The 22,753-nt window shown below is 36.5% G+C and overlaps 3 protein-coding genes across 11 annotated transcripts in view; 1 reads left to right on the top strand and 2 right to left on the bottom strand.

Annotated features, from left to right (window-relative positions):
• LOC120773051 overlaps positions 1–1,154 on the top strand; it is a 124,871-nt gene extending 123,717 nt beyond the window's left edge. For 3 of the 5 annotated variants that reach the window (XM_040101986.1, XM_040102000.1, XM_040101992.1), the window contains one exon: positions 70–1,154. In XM_040101986.1, coding sequence (XP_039957920.1) covers positions 70–257 — 188 coding nt within the window. In that variant the 3' untranslated portion in view covers positions 258–1,154. The remainder of the gene's footprint in view (positions 1–69) is intronic. The other 2 variants (XM_040102017.1, XM_040102007.1) reach the window with 1 other exon arrangement.
• Positions 1,155–2,801: 1,647 nt separating this feature from the next.
• Positions 2,802–6,294, bottom strand: LOC120782685 (kelch-like protein 2). Its single transcript, XM_040115076.1, has 5 exons — positions 5,881–6,294; positions 5,414–5,747; positions 5,250–5,356; positions 4,547–5,198; positions 2,802–4,490 (listed from the first exon to the last, which is right to left on the bottom strand). Exons 1-5 carry the CDS (start codon positions 6,007–6,009, stop codon positions 4,081–4,083), a joined length of 1,632 nt encoding a protein of 543 aa, XP_039971010.1. The 5' UTR covers positions 6,010–6,294; the 3' UTR covers positions 2,802–4,080.
• Positions 6,295–7,680: 1,386 nt separating this feature from the next.
• Positions 7,681–22,753, bottom strand: part of LOC120771674 (neprilysin-2) — a 29,730-nt gene continuing 14,657 nt past the window's right edge. For 2 of the 5 annotated variants that reach the window (XM_040099809.1, XM_040099818.1), the window contains exons 3-12: positions 12,919–13,052; positions 12,427–12,804; positions 12,150–12,364; positions 11,903–12,079; positions 11,471–11,847; positions 11,065–11,097; positions 8,718–9,127; positions 8,394–8,644; positions 8,047–8,233; positions 7,681–7,979 (exon numbers count right to left, since the gene is read on the bottom strand). In XM_040099809.1, the coding sequence (XP_039955743.1) occupies positions 7,828–7,979; positions 8,047–8,233; positions 8,394–8,644; positions 8,718–9,127; positions 11,065–11,097; positions 11,471–11,847; positions 11,903–12,079; positions 12,150–12,364; positions 12,427–12,804; positions 12,919–13,052 (2,314 nt within the window). In that variant the 3' untranslated portion in view covers positions 7,681–7,827. Of the gene's footprint in view, positions 7,980–8,046; positions 8,234–8,393; positions 8,645–8,717; positions 9,128–11,064; positions 11,098–11,470; positions 11,848–11,902; positions 12,080–12,149; positions 12,365–12,426; positions 12,805–12,918; positions 13,053–16,949; positions 16,970–17,048; positions 17,235–22,753 lie in introns of those variants that run through there. The other 3 variants (XM_040099801.1, XM_040099826.1, XM_040099833.1) reach the window with 3 other exon arrangements.

Here is a 22,753-nt window from a genome sequence, read left to right as displayed (position 1 = left end):
ACACTTCTATCACCTTCCAGTTGTAATATCTTTATAACAATAACTTTTTTAATTTCCCGCATGAAACAGGACGCGGCGCCGCCATGATCATCGAATCGCTGCTGCTCTTCTACCACATCAATTGCTTCAAGTGTTGCGTGTGTCACGTGCAGCTCGGCGACGGCCTGAACGGAACGGATGTGCGCGTGCGCAACCACAAATTACACTGCCAAAATTGTTACTCCAGCGATGATGGCATCAAATTCAGCTGCGTCTGAGGGCGTCCAGAGGGACTTAGAGGAGAATGTGAAAGCTGCTTAGCCGAGTAGTGGAAATCGTGAATCGTGAGGTTGGTTCATGCTTGTAGTGATCAGCTGCCATCTTTGTGCGGAGTTGTAGAGAAACACATACATACACACATATATAAATAGCCGTTAATGCAAAATCCATAGAGAATTGGAGCAAAAACTCCACAACCGGCATGCAAATCAAAAAACACTGTGTTCAAGCTGGAATTATGAAAAATTATTGAATGTGGAATAATTATCATGTTAATATAGACACATTTTACTGTTAAAATTTACAATTTTTAAAAGTAACGATATTTTCAAATTTTACATTAAATGAATTTTACAACATATTTAGTATCATAAATGTATGAATGTATTAAAACCTTACGCTAAATGCTTATGAAACAAACTGAAATGAAAACAAAACTGGAATCTGAAGTAACCAATTCTACAATAATTTGTGTATAACGCAATAGATATATACATATACATATATACACAAGCATATCTATACAAATGTGCAGCTATGAATTGTTAAGACTTTTGCTAATACTTTTATTTCGACTATCAGATGTCCATCGCTGGCAACTGTCAGTATACAATACAAAACTATTAAATGTTGAAATCAAAAAAAACTAGTTGAAAAATTTAACCAATTAAAACACACAAATTGAATACACACACATACATATGTGCGTATGAATGCTTACAGCCGTACACACATACAGCACCGACTGTCATAGTAAATATACACACAGCATATTCGTTAATGTTAATAATCGTGCTAAAAGCAACAAAAAATCTACAAATTTAAGCAGACATATTATGGCTCTTTATGGCAAATCTTTACGCTCTAAATGAATGTTGAATTTGAAAACTTTGATTGTTAATAAATGTTGAATAAAAGTAGGAAACGGTTTTAAGGGCTAAACTAAGTGCTTAAAGCGCGAAAATCCAAAATAAAGTTGAACAAGTCAATTGGCAAAGAATATCGAAATGTGAAAACTATTATAAATAAAGCATTGAGCATCTCTTTCCGCTGAATATACTAAAAAAAATAATGAAAATTAACAAGTGTATGGCTTGTTTGGTTTTTATCGATATTGTAACATATATTAATTAAACACTTATTTCTTGCATTAATTTTACGATTAAAAGGAGAACATTAAATTGTCACTTTGTATTTAAGCAACTTATTTAACCTTGTGTAATTCGAAAAATTACATGCTAATTCTATGCATATACATACATACACATCTTATTTACTCTGCTATACATATGTACATTAGGTTTAGTGACTTTTGTGTAAATATTTTTTTCGCTGAATATATTTATTTATAGTTTTTATGTGCAACCAATAAAAATAATAAAAACACTAAAATCAAAAAAAAAAAAATTTTCCAGCGTTGTTTTCGTGCTTTCAGCAAGTCGTGGATAAAAACTTATTTCTTTATTTTTTATGCTTTTTATTTTGGACAATGTTAGCATTTTAAATAAAATTACTGAAATGAGTTGAATGTACCTTGAAATACCTTAACTTACGTAGATGAAAAATATTATTACATTAACATACTTATATAACAATTTAAATAAGCACCAAGTTTTCATAAATTGACCAAATAAAAAATTCTTTAATTGAGATAAGTTTTATACGAAAATTTGCTTACATACATACATACTACGCTGGTATTTCGAAAACGTATTAAGCAGCAAGTTCAGAGGCCAAACAAAAAAATTTAAATATTTAATTCATACAGATGTATTGTATATCGCAAAAATATGGTTTCATGAAATTAAAAAAATTAAAAAAAAAATTTGAAAAAGGCAAGTTTGGTAGGATATATCAAGTTTTACTAGCAACATTTGATGAATATAAAACTCCTTGTTTATTTATGTATGGACATACACTTTTCTAAGATTTTTTAAGCTTTCAATGTTTATTTTTGTATCTTTTTCTGTAAAAATGTAGCCAATAATTATATTTAAATTTAAAAAAAAAATCGTTGAAATTCTTTTGCAGATTTTATTAGAATAAATATTTTCAAAATCTATGTATTGTATATGAAAAAAAGATGTTTGGATCAATGAAATTTCTCACTTAACTTTTGTTTTATTTAAGGGGCTACACCAGTGTGACGCATGAAAAATTAGGCGGTTTTCGTGAATTTTTTTTAAAGAAAGTACTAGATTGAATGTTTCGACGTTCTAAGGACGTAATAAAGTATAATTTTAGCTATATTAAAATTTTTTTTTTTTTTTAGTATTGAAAAATAATGGAGTTATGTGCTGTCGGCGGAAGTGCCGAAAAAAAGTGCCTCAACTGCTGGCATGATTCCTGTCGAATGAGTAGCTGAAACAAAAAAATTCCAAACGTTTATTAAACTTAAATATATTTTCTAATAATAATAATTTTGAAAAAAAATCGTTTTTTACGAAAAAGTTTCACTTATATACATACATATGTTTGCACCTCTGAGCGGCCGCTGTTTAGAACAATGCCATTCAAAAACTATTCAAGATACGACCTTGCCGATTTCACAGGATATTTTTGAACACATAAACTATCGAAAAAGCAAAAACACAAAAGTGTCACACTGGTATAGTAAAAATCTCTTGTAGGCAATGTTGGGCAACATATTTGTTGAAACATGTTGCTAACGAAAATGAGTCTATTGGAATTAGATCAGTTGTCGCATGTTTGACCTTATAAAAAATGTTGTGGCCTACTTTCAGGCGCTTTTTCAAATAAATTATGGAGCCAATATTGCGAAGTGTTCTTCGAGCTTACAAAAAACGTACAACCGAACAATTTTTGTTTGTGGTATTTCGAACTTAAACAAAACTAAGTGAAAAAATTTCCATATCACACCCATATTTAATGAAGAGGCAACATTTTTAGATTTTATGTAACGTTAAAAGATATATTTTTCAAGTTCTAATCTTTAAAGTTACAGAACATTCACTTTTGTCATTATTCATTTCAAAATTCATTCAAATAATTTAATTCTACTATGCTTATATCATGAACATTAGATTAAATTAGAGGTATACCCTGCGACCTTTGATATATTGCGACCTCCTTCCATCTGCATCAGCTCTTCCAACCCAAGTGCTTTTGGAAAGGCTGCTTGGGCTAAGAGGCGACACACAAGACAGTATGCAAATCACTCATACGCCATGTTGGCAAAATCTTTAGCTTCAAAAGCTCTCAAATTATATATGATGAATGTACAAAGATAATATCATAAATTAAAAAAATATAAATTTATGTATATCAGAACTCTTGAAGAGTGTAAACCCGAAAAATGTTAAGAAAGACTATTTTCCTTTAATTGCTAAAATTTCAACCTCGACTAAAGAGACGAATCAGTTTTTTGTTAGACGGGCTTTCGTCTAAATAATATATAGGTATATATTATATACATATGTGCATGCGAATATACATAGCTGAGTAAACGAAATAAATAGCTCTAATAGGTGGCACAACTTCAAAACTTCCAAAGAGGGGGATATGGACTGCTTCCTAGAAGAAAATCTTAACGAAGTTTAGTCAAATACCTATGTATGTATATCATATTATGTGTTATTAAGTTTACGATTTTATGAAGAATAGGAATTTAATACTAATTCGATTTTGCGAAGACTTCAAAATCATTTCATCCTATTCAAATGTGATAAACAAAACCGATACCAATATTTATATATCCCTTTGGAACTGTCGTCAACAAACTCAAATAATACTCCGATGATGAAGGAGACTTAGTCCCCACTACCATCATTTTGTAACTGTTCTAACCGATTTTCTGCAACTTTAGAGCCGCAGATAGTTACCCATCTGCAAGCCTGTAGCTGTGTCCCATTCTCGTGATTCATCGAATTTAAACTCGCATAGCCATTTGTTCTCCATATCGTCGTAGCGTGCTATGGCCTCACCGGAAACACTATACAGCTTATTGTTCACGACAAATATTTCATAAAACTCGCGCTCCTCCCAGAAGTTGATCACATCCCAGCGGTTGGCGCGCAAGTCAAAGCGTTCCATACAGCTGCCTAGACCCTCACAGCAATAGATGTGCGAACCGATGGCCGCGCTCGAACAATAGCTGTTGACCTCACGCATGGCGGGCATCTCTTGCCACTGACCCACGCGTGGATCATAGCGCTCTACCGAGTAAAGAGAACGATGGTCGGTCTCACCACCCATCACGTAGAGTGTATTATCTGCGTAAGGAATTAAATATCAGACAAAATTACATATATTTATACATACCACTAACCACACACTACCGCTCCCATTGCATTCCGTTTCGCCAGCATATTCTCCCGAAAGGTCGCTTTATTTGTGACCAAATTCAAACACTCCACTGAACAGGTGGCACCTTGCAATGTGTTGCCGCCGAGCGCATACAAACAGCCATTCAATATGACCGACCGGTGGTGCGAACGCTCCATCAACAACGGATGCAGCTCATGCCACTGATCGCGATAGATGTTGTAGTAAAAGCTCTCGCGTGTGCTGCGGCCCACACTGCCACCTTGAGCGTATAAAATATTCTTGTGCGCCGTCAAACTGACGGCGAAAGCTGGACGTGGCAATGGCTGCAACTGCGTCGCCTCGTCGAATGCCATATTAAAGCGTTGCAGATCCGGTTTTCGGCCCATTTTGTCCAACACAAAGATATGCCACTCCATGCTGTCGGCACTGTGCAGCACGTCATGCAGCCAACTCTGACTATCCACGCTCTGCTTGAGAATGGGCAGTGAGCGTGCCACATCAGCCGTTACGCAAGCTGGATGTATGTAGCGCAGCAATGGTGCTAAAATAGCAGTGCGCTCTGTGGGTCGATGTTCAGCCCAACGTGTCAAGCCACAGAGCACTGCGTCGTCGGAATGAACGTAAAGGGCATCGTTAGCCAATATATTACTGAGCTGTATAAGTAAAAATTCAGTCATGACTGCAGTGTTATCAAGCGCACTTACCTCTAAGAAGGTCATATCCAAGAACTCCTCACTCTGCACTACCTCTTTGAAATGTGTAATAATGTATTGGCAAGCCGAATCCAGTAGCGTGAAATTATTTTGCTTCTCTGAAAGCGAAAACCCTTATATAAATATCTGTTGTATAACTTGGCCATTTGAGCCACCTGCAAAATGCTTAAAACCCAGACAATTATCAGCGTCTAGCTGCGCGCACATATACTCCGTACACAAGTCCATCAAATGCTCCAGCTGCAGAAAGGCCGCAGTCTCCAGCAACTGTTGCACACAGTCAACATAATTGTCCAAGTGACCGGTGTAGATGAAGTCCACCGCCAATTGTAGACAACGGGGTTCCATGTCGTGTATGTGAACTTCGCTCTGTGAGCTCTCCGGAAAGTTGCCGCCAAACATCGCCTGAAAGTAGGGACTTGCAGCGGCGAGTATATTCCGATGGGCCTTAATGCGCAGATCATCACAAATCAAGCAAACATCCGTGTACTGGAAAAATTCAGTTAAAAATAATTAAGATTTTTATCGAAAGTTGTGAAAATTAAGGCGTGGCAGTCAATTAACCAAGCGGCTAATAAGGCTTCCATCCACCCCTCTCTGCCACACTTATGACACACTTTACCTGCTCATTTTTACGGAACTCATTAAGTTGCACCAGTAGCGCTTCGGCGTGCTCATTTTGCAACGACTGCGCTGCCGCTAGACGTCCGTTGCCGCCGCCGCCTCCGCCTCCGCCACCGCTGCCGCTCATTGTCCACAACACACAATGCCCACGTCCGCTGAATATGCTGCGACCGTTATTACGGCTATTTGCACCGCTGTTGTTATGGGTATTGCTAAGAATATTGTTTGCACCAAATTTCGCTCTGATTATTCGATTTAATTAGCTGCATTTAATTTTCAATTTTGCGCACAAATTTTTCACTGACCACATAATATATTTTGCTATTCTCTTGACTTCTGTTGCAGCTTCTATTGCGATTGCACACTTTTTGTTTTGCCAGCGGTTCTTTTCGTTGCTCTGTTGTTGATGGTAGTTGCTTTCATTATTATCTAATACTTTCGTTGCCGCTGTCAAACGAAATGTCATAATTATTGGAGTCTGCGCACTGCCGCCGAAACAATGTATGTTCCTCGCATACATAGAATGGAATCGGAGTTGAGAGTGAAGATAAACAAGCCACAGCTGTTGCTTTCCTAGCGGCTGTTTAGCGGTAAATTTAATTAAAGGACATTCTGTTGATAGCCGGCTTAGTGTAGATGCCAGAGAAGCCTTTTAAGGACGTCTTTCTCACCTCCTCCCAGAGGCTGTTTATAAAACCTTTGTAATGCCCAACAGACTTAAGAATAACAGAACATTGGATGAACTAAATCTGATGTGAGAATGGGCACGTTTCGCTGATCTTGGTTTGATTTGGATTGAATACCTCAGGGAATCTAAGTCAACAGCCGGCCAATACATTATGCTACTGTTGAACAACTAAAACCCTCGACCAAGTACTGGTTCAACCATGTCAATATTATAAGTAGACCCTCGGACTCTCATTCCGGAATCCGTGTCATTGCTGATGATCACGACTAGGGAGTTTATTGAAACAATATTCTAAGTCAATATGGGAAGAGTGCGATTTGCATGTGATTATAATAAAGAATCACAGTTGTCCCGTGCCTCAAGACAATATACCTTTATCATTACAGACGAAATACCTTTACCATTAGTACTACTTTATGTCACATCAGGATCTGGACTTCAATGGAGAAACTTTTCTAACAGCTGCAGAAGTAAAAATTGTCAAATGAAATGGAGCAGCGTATGACTGAAAGATAGTCTTATACCAGAAGTGTACCAAAGCCAACTCAAGCTCAGAAGCTCATGCAAGGAATTTAGACAAACTTATCAAACGGATCTGCGGGTCAATTGGTTTTCTTATTGTAACGGCATAAAAAAACTTGCCACATAGTTTCAGTTCTTAGCCGAATATAAACCCTGATACGAGCCTAATGATATAAATTCCGAATTCTTCGTAGACCAAATAGAGTTCGTTTAAATTTTTGTGTTTAATTTTATTAAATTTTTTTTACATCTTATAAATTAACAAGTACGCAAATTTCAATTTTTTTAGTTTGAAATGTTGTGATTTCAAAAATCTTTCTTTAGCTTTTCTGTTTTCGATTTTTTCACTGAAACAAGCGTACGCCATTTCACATACAAATGAGTAAATACATACATAAAGTGATTAACTAGGTAAATTATTCAATTACATAACGAATGTAATACATTGACAACTTAGTTGTTTTTGTGTAGAAATCGAAAAGTAGCTTCGAAATGCACGAAATTCACTACATTAAAGGAATTTAGCTTCAAAAATAAAGCAAATTGTAACTAAAAGCTAAATACATACAAATACATAAATTAAACAAATTTTACATATTTCTTTTTTCTTATTGGAATATAAAAAAACAACACCAAAAATTTCAATGCAAAAGGTTCGCATCATTGCTGCTGCCAGTGCGCGTGTGTGTGAGTGTGTGCGTTTATGTCACATTATCAGCACTCTTCTACCATTCCTTACCACACTTCGCACTTCTGCACGGGGTTCATTCGGGATCCTTCGGGGCAATTGAAGTCGCGCGCAAAGTCCTTCATGTTGCTGAATGTGCCCATGACGCGGAATTGCGAAGGCGAGTGAACGCCGGTTGTGATGCGCATTTTAAGAGTTTCTGAAAATAAAATTTAGTGTGAAGAAAAAATAGTAATTTCATCTAAAATTCAATTTGAAATACGCACCTTTGCGGTATTTGGCGCACCACGTCTGACCGGCAGAGATCCAGAACATCTGCTCGGGAGTGTAGTCCAAACCGGGTAATTTCGGCTCGGGACCATTCTGTTCCGCCCACTGGCGATAAGCTCGATAGGATTCTTTCACGCCACCATTGTCGGCAATATTCTCACCTTGCGTATTTACGCCATTCAACTGGAAATAAAGATATATGTGGAGTATTAATCTATTATCCATTTGAAACTTATATGAAAATTAATGGAAATGGATCGCACTCAGTCATCTCTCACATATAATAGAAACTGTCTTTATTGATAGATGATTTTACGCAATTTTTTTGTTTTCATTTACTTACATGCAAACCAGTTTGTCCGTCCGTGAAATTTGCATACTGTTCAATAATACACTTTGCCTTGTCCAAATAGGCTTTCTGCGTATCCTCTGCCCACCAGTCCAACAAGTTGCCCTGCAAGTCAAAACGACGTCCTTGATCATCGAAGCCGTGTGTAATCTCATGGCCAATAACGAAACCGATAGCACCATAATTCATGTACTTGGGGCGGGCAGCATGGAAGAAGTGACCTTGCAGAATACCAGCAGGGAATTCTAATAAACGAAAACACAAATTTAGCCACGACATAGTGATACCTCTTACAGCACTAGGGCGACGAGAGCTTACGTATGCTGTTCTCGATCGATGAGTAGTAGGCATTCACAACTGCTGGACGTGCGTGACGCATCCAATCTGTCTTGTTCACCGGCAAGCGCAGCTTATTGAACGAATAATCTGTGCCGAAGACATTCATGTTCAGGAAGGACTCAAAGTACTTGTTGGAGTCAATATCCAAATTGCGGTAGTATTCCTCCAATTTCGAATTATCCAACATCTCGTCGGGATAGCCAATGTGTGTGGTCATGGCATATAACTTCTTCTTAGCCTCCTTCTTGGTAGCCTCATCCATCCAGTCGACCTCGCTGAGTATATTGTCGAAGACTCCGCGAATTTGGTGTACCATGTCCAATGCTATAGCCTTGGAGTCTTGCTTGAAATGCTTACGCACATATAGCGAACCGACGGCAATGGCCAAGCTACATCCCCCAAATATGAAGGAGTGAACGATGTGAGCACAATGTCGACAAATAATCGGCGCAAAAGGTTCAACAAATGGTTAACACATGGAGACACGAGTGGGAAAGGGGAGGCATGGTGTGATGTGAGTTATGTTAATCGAACATAATTATGATCACATAATAACGATTTGTGAGCAATGTTTTATGAGCAACGTTGTGGAACGTTCAAGTATAACGATGTGTGTACGATGAGTAGCGATGTGACCACAAGCACGTTGTTCAAATGTTTTATGAAATGGACATAAAAAAGAATAATACATCATTCAGGATTAATTTTTAATTACGTAAATCAAAAAATATGTATAAATAGATTAATAAAACTAAATGCTTCAATTTTTAATTTCTTATACTGAGCATGTTCTGTGTTCTAAAATGAAGGGATCGTAAGGATGTGCGCAGGTTAGTTTGTGACATAAAAAGACCTTGCAAAAGCCGATGAAGCAAAAAGTGCAAAAGCTAGTGCATAAATTTTAACGAGTTAAGCAACATAAGAACTATAATTTTAATAAGCTTAGCTTCAGAAAAATTCGCTTGAGAAACAAGCGGCGTGGAAATGCTTGAAATACCAAAGCCAAACTCTGAATGTTTCCGCAATCAAAGAAAAGCGCCCAAGGACTTGCTGGTAGCATATACATAAAATCATATACAAAAATACATAAGGTCATTACTATCCTTAATTTAAAGCAAAAGTTATTAGTGGAGTACTTGAAATTATTTTTGGTTTTCAAATAAATTTTTGTTTTTGAGCAGTGGCGATGTCTCAACATAAACAATTTCGATTTAGATTTAAATGAGTGTGAACCTCATGTGAGAGTGTAACTGTACAATTAGACATACTTAAACAGCAGCGAGAAAATTGAAAAGATCGTCTGCAAAATGTTAATGTCTAAGCGATGCATCATTCAAACCTTATGAATATTTTGAATATAGGCAAAAGATAGCAAAGCAATATAAAAGAGCAAAAAGCGTATCGATTAAACTCTGTACCCTTCAACTTCATATTCGACTTCGCGTAATTCGCTGAAAGGTTGAAAGTAGAAACGGACGTATATTCTTCAATATATTCTTAAGTATGGCAAACAAATTATTGCAAGAAAGCAACTGAATCAAAATAAAGCAAACACAAACGGGCATGCATCATGGAAATGCAATCTGAATTGCTCATAACTAAAGTCTCAATTATTTAATAAGGGAAGAGGTAAGTGAATAAAAGTATCCAAGGAAATAAGTAATAACTAATGTTAATAACACACTTAAAAAATATTTCCATGTCCATCTCCAACTCATCTAATTTCAGTCATTTTTATCTTGAATTTGAATAGAGCCACATTTCATGTACGTTATAATAGAACAGCTTTGTCGGAATGTTCCAGACTCATCGATTATTTTGTAAATTATAAAAAAACGGTTTCAAGCAGTAAACGAAAACAACTCACAATAATTAAGAAAGTTGTTCCACCGCGAAGGGATTTCCAAAAGAGTTCGAACCTTAGGGAAACGCTATCAGCACACTTATTAATTAGCGAAACATCACATAGTTTATCAATATCAGAGAGGATGAACGGGCCAACGTGGCCAGTAAAAACCAAGAGGATCTTCGAACAACAAACTAATTTTTTAGTTTTATCTCCCAATGCCAATGTGATAAGTGGGTTTAGTTCACAGTTTCTTATTTTCTGAATACTAATTGGCTTCAAGGCATCAATTTTCCAACCTTCGAATAGTGTGCTACTAGTGCAAGGTACTAAATGAATGCATGTGTTACCAAAAACAAATTGTGAAGAACTAGTTAAGCCACAACACAAAACTCAACTGAAAAGTGGTGTAAATCAAATCAAATCAAATCAACTGAAACAAAAGTAAGTAAAATTAAATAAATCTATTGAACTTAGTACCCTTCTACTTCATCTTCGCCCTCTTCATCATAGCTGTAAAAAAGCAGAGATAAAACATATACTTATATATTAACATATTCATGTAAAATTTTCAGTCTAAATGAATTTGAACTATGCAAATGCATGGAGCGCACACTTTTCCTGAGGAAACAAGCCAATATTTTTACTACAACAGCAATTAACATCAATGGAAAAAGATAACAATCAATTTAACATTTGCAGGGGAATTTACATGCCATTGCGAAAATGCATACACAATTAATTAAGTGCAGCCAAAAGAATCTATGCTACGTGAAGGATTTGCAGCCAATTCAGCAAATGCCATAACTCAAAACGACATGGTTCTACTGGGGGACAACTATTTTCTCAAATATTTTCCAAATCAACTTTCTAAACAACCACCTACCTGCCACTTGCAATATCCACACACTCCTTCCAACGCGCCTCTTGCTCCTGGCGACCCGACAAAGCAGTCGCGTATTGCAGTTGACGCTTGCGGAATTGCTCCGAGAGGAAAACGATCGAAAAGGCGTGTATACGCCACATCATGTAGTTCGCAATCACACGATTTGGCGTACTCTCCAATAGTGGGCCTAACTCTTCAAAGAAACTGGGCACTGAAAGATTCACTGGCTCATCCTCGTCCACTTTAATTTTGTCCGGCAGCAATGCGTTGGTGTAGTCCACCCACTGCACGTAAGGATAAGCTTCTTGCAGCTGCTTCAATGTGCGTATGTTGTAGAGATCGTTGGTGTTGCGGCGCTTCTCAGCTGGCCAGGAAATCTAATGGTCAAACAATTTAGTTAAACTTTCTTTACTTTGCGTGAAGTGAACTCACATTGGCCAAAGCAATCTCGAAATCGAGAGATTCCCGCAACTCACGCTTCGCTGCTTCCTTATCAGCACCAAAAAGCACAGCCATATCGACCATATAGTCATAGTAGGAGCTCACCAATGTCTCGTTGAAGCCTTTGACAAGATATTCGCGGCTCAAGCCAATAGCGGATTGATCAAACTGTAACGGCAAGGAAGAAATGAGAAGTAAAGCAAACTGCAACCACCACAAAGAAACTAAACCAACTCACATCAATAATACGCGTTGTACTGTTCTTCAGATCCACACTGACTGAAAAGTCGATGATGTAGTCCATGCTGAAGCCCATCCTACGGAATTTCTTTACAGTTTCCTGCCAAGACCAGCTGTTGTCTGCGTTCCATGAGTCGCCCTCAATTACCGGCCAGCCGCCGAGTTTTTTGGCAATGTCCGCAATGGGCTTGGCATCCAGCTCCTCAATCAGTGCTGTGGTTAGCGAAATTGAATTGAAGTTAGACTCTAAAATTATAAGAACTACAGGAACTCACATTTGTTCATGCACGCCTTATACAGCGCGTTCGGCAGCTGGTAGTGTTTGGGCTCTGTGGTTGGCCGTTCTTCGACAATAATCTCCTTCAACTGTTCATGTAATTTATCCGAGATCAAAGAGAACGTATTCAACGAATCCTTGTCATCGGGTATTAAATTCTCCTCAATATAAGTACCGCAGACAAATTGATAGAAATCATCGCAAGGTTCGATTTCTGGCTTCATTTTGCTCAGCACCGCTGACGAAGTGTGTATGCATTCGGCTGAGAGGCAGACATCATCCTTTGGTAGTTTCTGTGGTGGCATAAAGACCTCATTATCAGTGGTACGAGTGGAGCCTTGCAGCGCCTCTGGTGGGTTGGTAGATGCCTTGAGTTCTATCGGAATGGAGCAATTGTTAAAATTTCAAAACACTTACTTAATGTAATTATATATAATTTCCGAAATTTATTTTTTTAGCTACAGAAAAAAACATGCTTCGTTTCACTCACCTTCCGTCAAATGATTTGAAAGTATAACAGAAACCAGCCCAATCACAAGACCAACCACTGCGATCAACGCAATAATACTGATCAATACCAGGCATCGTTCCAACGTGGTGCGCCTGCGCCACCAATTCGGATTTCTAGAAGATAGAAAAATTGGAAATGCGTTTAAATTAGTATCTATTAGATTAAGGGCAGCGAAATTAGAAGGATTAAAAATCAATCCATAAAATTTTGATGGTGATCTATTTTCAATCTAGTATTAAAGATTATCAAAGGTTAATGGCATTAAAGTCATACACCAATATTGATTTCAATACAAAAAAAGTATCACTAATTTGCAGAAATTTAAATACCCGTCCCAGGAAAATCAAATTAATTTTTTTTCTCATTCAAAAGTGAAATAGAGTGGTAATAGGTACAAGGGGTGCGAGGCTGGCTTGAGTTGGCGAGTCAAGTCGATTCACGTGTGAATATCTAATTTATGTATCGGAAAATAAACTCCAGCTGCGGCCGAGAGAATTCTTTGTGTTACCCTATATTATATTACTTTTGATCTATTGAAGTAAAGCCTGTAAAAATTACTTGTAAGGGACAGTTGAGGGGAAGGGGCGATTTGTGCGACATCGGCCGCTTGTTTCTTGAGTCATTTGTGGCCAATTTTTCTATCGGTTGTTTTTCATCACTTCTGTTTACTATTTTCAGATTTCTCTTTCCTTTCGTATTTTGAAAACTATTTGCTAAAACAATCTTGTAAATGGCATTGCTAAGAAAAACAACCAAATTAAAAGTCTTACTTTGACTTTTCACAAATCGTCAATCCACTGTTCATTAATCATGACGCACTGAAATTTATCTTAATTAGTCGAGATTAGTTGAGAGCTCTGCTGATGCCTAACAGAAGCAACAGGCGTGCACTCGCACACTTCACACATTTCAACGCACACTCCCATACACACCCATATATGTATGTATTTAAGTATGGTAAGAGCAAATGGCTTTGTTTGTAAACATAACAGTAAATCTACCGTAAGTTTGTACTTCGACCAAGCGAAACGCGATAGTCGGCTAACTTGGCGAAAATGTAGTGTATCTTGCATCTTGCAAATGTTTTTTGGGCGTTGCAAGCTTCCAAATTGCAGCAACAACAACAACAACGGCAACCATACGTTGTGGCGCCGGCAATTATTGCCGCTGGCTGTGGTTTAAAAATAGAAATGTGTAGCAATCGGCATCTGGTGTGTGATACATGTGTATGTGTGTGTGTGGTGGTAGTAACTGTATTTAATTGCGAAGAAATCGAGTCGTAAAAGCAAATCGAACAGTCGAATTGCCACTGAAACTTGCCTCGCGGTTTTACGTTTAAATAACCAACAACAAGAATTGTTGGCAATTCCTTGCTTGCAACAGAGGATTTTACTCACAAAAACAATACAAACAAATATGGGTAAAGATATGTGTGTGTGTGTTAGTGCGCAAAGCCCGCGACTTTGCCACCGAAATATCGCCGACCATTGTTGGAAACTTGTTCAGATGCACACACACACATATATACACAGACTTGCCGGTTTATTCATAATTGCAGCTTCCTTTTTATGTATAAACGTTCGCATGAACATGGCGGAATTTTGTTGTTGTTTTTTTTTTAGTTTTATCAATTCATTTAATTCAGTTTATTTTCAGCGGTGATTTTTGCAAGTTAATTGCTTGCACTTGCTTGTACATACATATGTACGTGTAGAGAGTGTTACTTATGTAAAGGCAAGCGCAAAAAATAGACAAACACATTTGTACTTATGTATATGTGTGGAAATATATCATTACACTTCTTAATAGTCGTTTCTCATGAAAGAAAACTGAATAAATGAAAAATATAGCAATTTGTCACTTGGATTTACTTCCTTTGTTGTTGTTTCACTCCTGCAGTTATCTACAGACATAAATACAATTGCAGTTAGGTAGTTGTTGTGAATTTAATTATTATATTATTTGTATGCTTTTTTATTTTCTCGGCTTAGCTGTCATCTCTAAACTTCCTCGCTATTTAATTAGCATTTAGCAGAGAGGTGGTGAGGCGGAACAGCTCTTAGCGTTTTGCGTGCTTTTTCAGCTTGTTGCTTGGCATGTCGTGCTAGTGACACGCAAATCAACAAACAAACACTCAACAAGCACGCATGTGTACATATATGTATGTATGCCATATGTACATATGTATGTGTAAAAATAAGACGAATATCAAACAACAAACAATGCATGAGAGCGTCACTGCCCAACAGGCTTCCCAGTCAGTGCTTAAACGTACGGCTGCCTTTATTTCGTTAAGCCATCGATACTTACATGAGAACTCTAAACTCAGTAGCAGGTAGTAATGTTGACCCGCCTGCTTATTGACGTAATAGCAAATTGGTAAACTTTTCACTCATTCATGTACTAAATAGTTGTCAATTTGTTGCTGTGACATCTAAGAATATTTGCAATAATTTAATGCTTTTTAATTCATTTACAAGTAGCAATTTTTAGCCAGTGATAATACGAATTTGACCAAATAGCGATAATTCCGCCGATAATTTTTTTTTGGCAAGAGGTGTTGAGCCGTTTTGAAACACTTTTATTGATTCGAAAATAAGCTGCCAATAGTCAAAAGTGTTTGACATATAAAACATACTCGTATAAAAACATTTTTTTATCGTTAAATATTCAGACTTCTTTAACTTACATAAGGGCATTATAAATGACCTCATGTCATGCGGAAATATTCCTGTGATAATATTATTTTCTCCTTTAGCATGAAATTGAAAACAACGCCATTCAGTTAACTTTAAATACAATTTTGAATAACACCTAATTCTCTTTGCAAGCAGAACAAAACCGCTACAGTCGATATAAATAGGAACTCAACATCCGCTTTAAGCCAAAACATGAAGACTTTATTCAAGAGTTATATTGGCATACATCAACCAATGCCTAAATGTTGAAGTCATTCTTGAAATGAAGAAAACGCCATTGAGGTAATGTTAGTCACAAGACCAATCTTAAAATATTTTCACAATTTCTTATGATTGTTCACCGAAGCGTTTGTAGGTAGGAAGTCATCTCATCTGTCTGTCATGAATATTTTTACTCTTTTGTGAAGGTCAACTATGTCGATAAAATTAGGCTATCGACTTGCATGAAATGTGTTAATTAAACACGACGCAATACTTGAGGTACTGACTGAGCAAAGCGAAAGCTGCTAAATTTCGAGCATTACCTCTATAAATTTCCTAATCGAAATACATAAAACGGGTTTTGAAGATGCTAGATTAGCAATAATAAAAACGATTTTCAATTAGCATTTAGCACACATACATTTAGTACATATATAAATCAACGAATTAGCAAAATTTTGTTTCGTTCCAAACACAATAAAGAATGCCTGAGTACGCTAGGTCTTCTAGAGTTGGAAAACAAAAGAACACTATATTATAAGACTCGCCAAAGAATCGATTTTGATTCGGTATTATCAATTATTAGCAAAATCAAATTAAACGTCTTTTTACAGCAATACTAATATGTATTGCTCACAGCCCTGCAGTGGGTAATCAGCTTTAAGTGTAGCTTGAAATAAAACATGTGCTAAAAAGTTGAGCGTCGGCTGCAGTAGGCATACGTATTTATATATATGTATGTATGTAAGTATGTGGCCAATTAAAACTCAAAAGCTCAATCAATAACTCATTAACTTTTTGTTTACGCTTTAAATGTGAAAACCGCGCTTGCGATTGCTCAAGCCCTAATTATAACAACAATTATTGTATGCCATACTTGCACGAGCAACCGCAAGTGTTATCACTGCATTGAAATCGCTGAGATGCTCTTCTGGTTAGCTGTCGAGCTGCTTTTATGTAAAACACATTACTTTTAATTTCAAACTTGCGTTATTTCAGAGAAACTTGGAAAGCTTATGCAGATTCTGTATAGGATCTGTCAGCATTATAAGTTTCTAATTATTAAATTTTTATTACGCCTACATCACATAGTTATAATTCCAAACTTACGACATGATATGCAATTATTTTAATTTATTTATTATCAAACTGTACTTTTCGGTGCTGCACTCAGCGAGAAAAACCATATACTAAGCATTTTTTGCATACCTACAACACAGCAGATGATATCTCATCACAACACATAATTTGTTGTTGTTTAACTTCGTTTTTTGTTTGCTGTTATTTTATCTCGATTTTTTTTTTGTACTTTTTTTTTGGTAAACAAAATTCTTAATTGTTTTTATTGCATTTTATTTTAAGTTCTCTGTTTACTATTGTTTTTGATTATAATCACAGCAATTACACGTCTGCACTGCATCAGAAAGTAAATTCAAATGAATTTTTATTTAAAGAGAATAACAGCGCGCTCCCCGCCTCCGCCAACCCAATGGCCATGCATATCTCCCAAGTGTCGGCTCAACAGTTCTCACTCGAAATCATTTATATATGCACATACAAATGTACATTTATACACAGGCACACGAACTATACATATGTAAGTCACAGCGGAATTCTTAGAAGGCTCAGAACAAGTATTGAAGTGCCTTGAGTTGCTTCAATCGCCGCTGGAAACTGGGAGCTGCGGGAGAATCTCGCATTACACAAACAGGTGAGATACCTATTGCAATCAGATTTTATTAAAAGTATTCGAAGGAATGCTTGTGGGAAGCGTTCACCTTAACCTGTTTTGCAATCAGCGTTTAGATCCAATGTAGCTTAGATTTAATCCGTCTTATCCAGCCAGGGTTTTATGACAGTTTGAGATTGTGAAATATTTTTGCCTGGTTTTATTCCAGGCACATTATATGTGAACAGAGCTATATTAATCTATCAAATAGCATGCCGTTACTCGACTTTCAATGATGGTTAAGTGGCAAAAAAAAATTGCAAACGGCAATCAGAATAGAAAATTGTATTGACAAATTGAAAGCTCATTCAATTTGGAAAAATAGGCTTTTGTTGTTGCTTTACTGCAGCGTATTCAACCAAATTGCTTTATCTTTTGACAAGAAGAGTCGCTTAGTGTTGATGAACATTGTTGAGATAACGATAACTTCAAAACAATTTCATTCAATTAAATGTTATCAAGACTTCGAATGTTAAAAATTTTAGAACCAAACAATCGATAAAGGATATTGCGATCACTATTTCTCACTAATCAATCATCATTTAGCACTGAAAGCTGTATGCAAATGAGACATCCACCAATGCGTTCGAAGCTATTTGTCTAAGTAAAAACAAAGCTCTGGGATTACTTAGAATTCGCGAAGACCGGTTTAGAGTTCACTTAATGAGCGATAAATCGTTTTAGCGCGTAAACGCAAACAATCAATGCTAAAGCTTTAAGATGATGTACGTACGTCCGTATGTTTGTATGTATGTAAGTAATCAAATTGTAGTTGCAATGTGCAATGACTTATACTATGTATGTACATATGTATTGGAGACTTTCTTCAACAACAGCAACAATGTTACAATCGATTACTGATTCTATGCAATTAATTGCAATTCGTCTGTTGTTTACCTGCATGTGCCTACATACGGGTGTGTTAGTATTCGAGCGGCTGTTTTAGCGAGCCATTAGGGTGACCAGTTTTTCTTTCTAATCGCCGGCAGTAGAGTGGAGAAATCGCCTTATAAAAAGTAAGTGAAAAACTCCAGTAACAAAAAAGTGCGCACATACTCGGGCACAACCGTCAGTACGTATGCCCCTCAGTTCGGGGTCTGGCATATCAGCAATTCAATTATCCGCATTCGTTCGCCAAATCAACAGTGCGCAATATTTTTTCAATTTCAGTTCGGTATTTAACATATTTCTTGCTTTGCACCCAAATCGTAGGTCTACATTTGTGTAGCTGCACATGTACTCTATTTTCGCCAAATTAGTTCAACGCTTGACTAACCCCTAATGAGCGAATCATCTGAATTAATGTGGCTGAAATAATGGCGGCCGGCACATTTCAGCAATCATTTGCATTAAACACAAATAAAGTATTAAATAAATAAATATTAAACACACCGTCAACGAGAGCCATGACTTTCGTACCCCTAAACATGGAACATTGCGACTTAACCAAACACACGCATGGTGATAGGTGAAAAGAATCTTGAAAAGGGAGTCGCCGGGAAGATACTTTGAAACAATTATTATATTTTCATTGAAATTAAGTACATAAGTAAATGTATTTATAATATACATACATATGTATACAGTATTGCTGCTTAGCATTGAAGGCTCGCTTTTGTCACTGAAATGAACGAAGTATTAAACTATTTTTTATCTTCTTGAAGAGTTCTTCACTTTAAAACCACTTTCGAATCTTTAATCGCTTATCGAATATGTGCCTACATACAAATTTTTTACATTCGCCGTTCGGGGTTCTCAACCCACTACCCTCCATCTGGCAGCCACGCACTCCACTCAAGCCCGCCTATGACAGATCAACACTAATTTGTACCTGTACTTGATAACGAATAGCGAACATAAAATTACAGGCGGCTGGTTAGCTTTGAACAAATTGACTTCCATTGTTTGGTTAAGAATGAGATAAGAATTTGGTTAAGAAACACGACGAGCATATCCCATTAATTGCTGAGAGAAACGCGAAATTATATAAGCAAATTGCATGTGTAAGTAAACCACAACAAAACGAAAACAAATAATGAAGAAGTAATTGAATAACTACTCAAAACACGGTAAATGAATCTGCGACCAAATACGAACAAGTCCGAGTGCTGCCGCCGGCTGGAGAGGAAAACCACTTGAGGCTCATCAGTGGTCAATTAAAAAGCATAGTAAAATATTAATAACAACAAAGCAAATTAGAAGATAAGAATCTTGGCAATTAAATTAATTACAATGTAAAAGTTTGTGTGTATGTATTTGAGCAGGTATGGTCAAAACCCAAAAAAAAGTGAATGAATGAATTTCAAAAAACCTGAAACAATGTCTCAATTTTTTTTAAGGAATTTTTGAGAATATTAAATAAAATATATTAAAATCCAGTATACAAAACCAGTAGTCAATGGTGAGTAAAACTAGAGGAAAAAAGCAAAAAATTATAAGTTTCTTTGGATCGGGTGAACTATTTTCAATATCCCTTTGTAACCACATTTAAACTTTTGCTATGCTACAGTATCCATATTTTTTTTCATTTCATTGTTCAATTTGACCGGCTGCTCTTCTGAAAGGGATCACCACATTAATCTAAGGCTAAATTGACATATTATGAGGAGTATTATTTTAGCCAATAAAAATTTAATTATTTGATTAGCGCAAAAAATTTAAATCGATTTATGGGTCAATTGAACTTGTCACCAAAATAATTTCTCCAAAGCAAAAAAAACAAAATATTTCTCTGCGCAACGGAAACTGTAACCCTTTGCCAGCGAAAGTTCATATGCTAATCTGGTGGCATATGTGTGTGTAGAGTGTGTATGGGTGCATGGAGTAACAAATGACGAGGTCGAAGCACCCAGTAAACGCACTGAGGTCAACTGGGTTCAAGCGCCTTCTTTTGTTCTGATTGTGTGATCTTATCCACATATGTAAGTATAAGCAAACAATCTGGCTACCTTAACAAGAACAACAACACCAATACTACAAAGTAATTCAATAACAAATTGAGCAAAGTCGCAATATAATGAGAGCTTGAATGTCAAAGTAAACACTTACAACATCATACATTTTTTTCTGCTTTGTTGTTTTTGCTGTTGATTCTTGATTTTGCGAAGCGCAAGTCTTGAAGATTTATCGGTTCGATTAACCACATATTTGGGCACCATCCGGTGATCTAATTAAAATTATAAACTCATTAAGTGATCATGCAGCCTCGGCTGCATTTTGATTGCTCTAAAAGGCTAGCGAATTAATGAGTTTCAAATCTGTGGCGGCCAATCAATTTAATCGATATTTAACTGAGAAGGGGAAACGCATTTGCGATAGCATTATTTTGAAATTAACGCAATTTATTTAATTCCTCAATTAATTATTTAAATTTTCACTTAATTTTTGACACGACACGACGTTGGCTGCACACGAATTCGACATGCAGCCAATGAACCTCTGCGCGTTGACGGTTCAGATGCTGCAACAAGTTATACATACAGAACTGCATTACCATACGTATGTATGTATTTATGTCTAATTGTTTGTGTATATCTGGGCGCAGCGATCGGCAGAGGTGTAGTTCATGCAACAACGATTTTACATTAACCATCGACAACACGAACCTCCGTGCTTAGGCGAGGCACACAATTCATAACGAGCTGAAGGTTATTTGGAGAAAACGTATAAGACCGTGATACGATTGTGACAAATCTACGAGTTATAAAATTAAGCCGCGCAACATCAACACAAACACATACATGTATATTATTTCATTATAAAACCGACTTATCTGAAACTTTCGGAGAGAAAATATTTCTACGAAACGAGATTAATGTACATATGTAATGAGGGCTGTCACAACGCTACATGCATTCATTTCACGACACACATAATAATGAGATAATATTTTTTTTCATAGCCCAAATTGTTTCATAAATCTTTTCTCTTGCGGAAAGATATGCGAGCTTATTAAGGTCGCTGCTTTGCAACGCCTACATTATTGTTTAGTTAAGTAATCGAAAATGTTACCATTGCTTGTCCATCGGAAAGTTAATAAAATATTATATTTCACTAAATATTGAACATATTCAAATAATTCTCTCAAATGCTATCACAGTAAGTACCGTCTTGTAGAAGCCAGTGACAAACTAATAGTCGCTAACATAAAAATGCCAACAAGCATTGACAACAATTGTTACAAAAACTTTGAAGAACTGTAGCCAACATGTCTCAACATACAATTTTGCGTTTTTGCAGTGTGTACATAGACTTGCAACCAGACGCATGACCTTTTTTTAATCTAGGTTGTAACGAATTAATCGAATATTATGCCTTGTAAAAAAGTTATTAGCCCAGACAAGGATAAATTTCAGTTTTCTAAATGACAATAGCGCATATCAAGTTCTGTTTAACACTTCGCTTTAATTATTTTTGTCACGACTCCTTGTTATTACTATTCTACACATATTCAAGGTACCCATTTAATATGATAAAGTTCAGTTCCGATTTACATGGCGGAAAAACGCATACGTACACTAATGAAAAGCATTGTAAAACTATTTTGGGTATTTCGTGCGCGTTCTTTTCGCCACACTCGCATGCGTTTGGACGACATTCAACCGAAACCAACTGAAACCAATGATTTTTGAATATTCAAACGCATATGGAAATTGTTAATGCGCCGAGGGAATCGTGATGAATCGCGATTCTGTAAATGGGTCTATAAATCTTCTTGCTAATACGAGGAAATATCGATTTACGAGGTCGTAAAACGGCAATAATCCGCTCATAGATAAATAAATAAAAAGCGCAATCCAAAAACGCATTTCAAAATTTACATATATTAACTTTTTATGCATTCATTTATTCGCACTGATCATTTTAGGCAAACCGAAAATTTGGGTGGAAATTTTTAACACATTTTTTCGTAATTGTTTTCGCTAAGCAACTTCTCGCGTTGAAATGAAAGCCTTAAAAGCTAAAATATACATATATTGTAGGAAAGTGAAATATTGCAATTACAGCGCAAAAGCGTTTTGCTTAACACTCGTATGCATGTCAGTTAGTTAGCCAATTAAAAATTGTAGTTTTACAAGTAAAAAAAAACAGCGAGTACCCGCCAGTCACGAGCTCTTATTTAAGTAGCCAAATTGGAAAAAATGGCAGCTATTTAGTAACTAAGTGTTTGCTAAGCTTACTTTTT

This window comes from Bactrocera tryoni, chromosome 1 (genome assembly GCF_016617805.1).
Source record: "Bactrocera tryoni isolate S06 chromosome 1, CSIRO_BtryS06_freeze2, whole genome shotgun sequence".
Taxonomy (NCBI): domain Eukaryota; kingdom Metazoa; phylum Arthropoda; class Insecta; order Diptera; family Tephritidae; genus Bactrocera; species Bactrocera tryoni.
The sequence above is the reverse complement of the archived record's forward strand: the minus strand, read 5'-3'. Positions and strand labels throughout refer to the sequence as shown.

Bases quoted from the DNA above. Each gene is read 5' to 3' on its own strand.
- LOC120782685 (XM_040115076.1), bottom strand. From the start codon at position 6,009: ATGAGCGGCAGCGGTGGCGGAGGCGGAGGCGGCGGCGGCAACGGACGT. The intron at 5,199-5,249 runs GTAAGTGCGCTT...TTACTTATACAG, and splicing joins TGGATATGACCTTCTTAGAG to CTCAGTAATATATTGGCTAA. The intron at 4,491-4,546 runs GTTAGTGGTATG...TTCCTTACGCAG, and splicing joins AATGGGAGCGGTAGTGTGTG to ATAATACACTCTACGTGATG.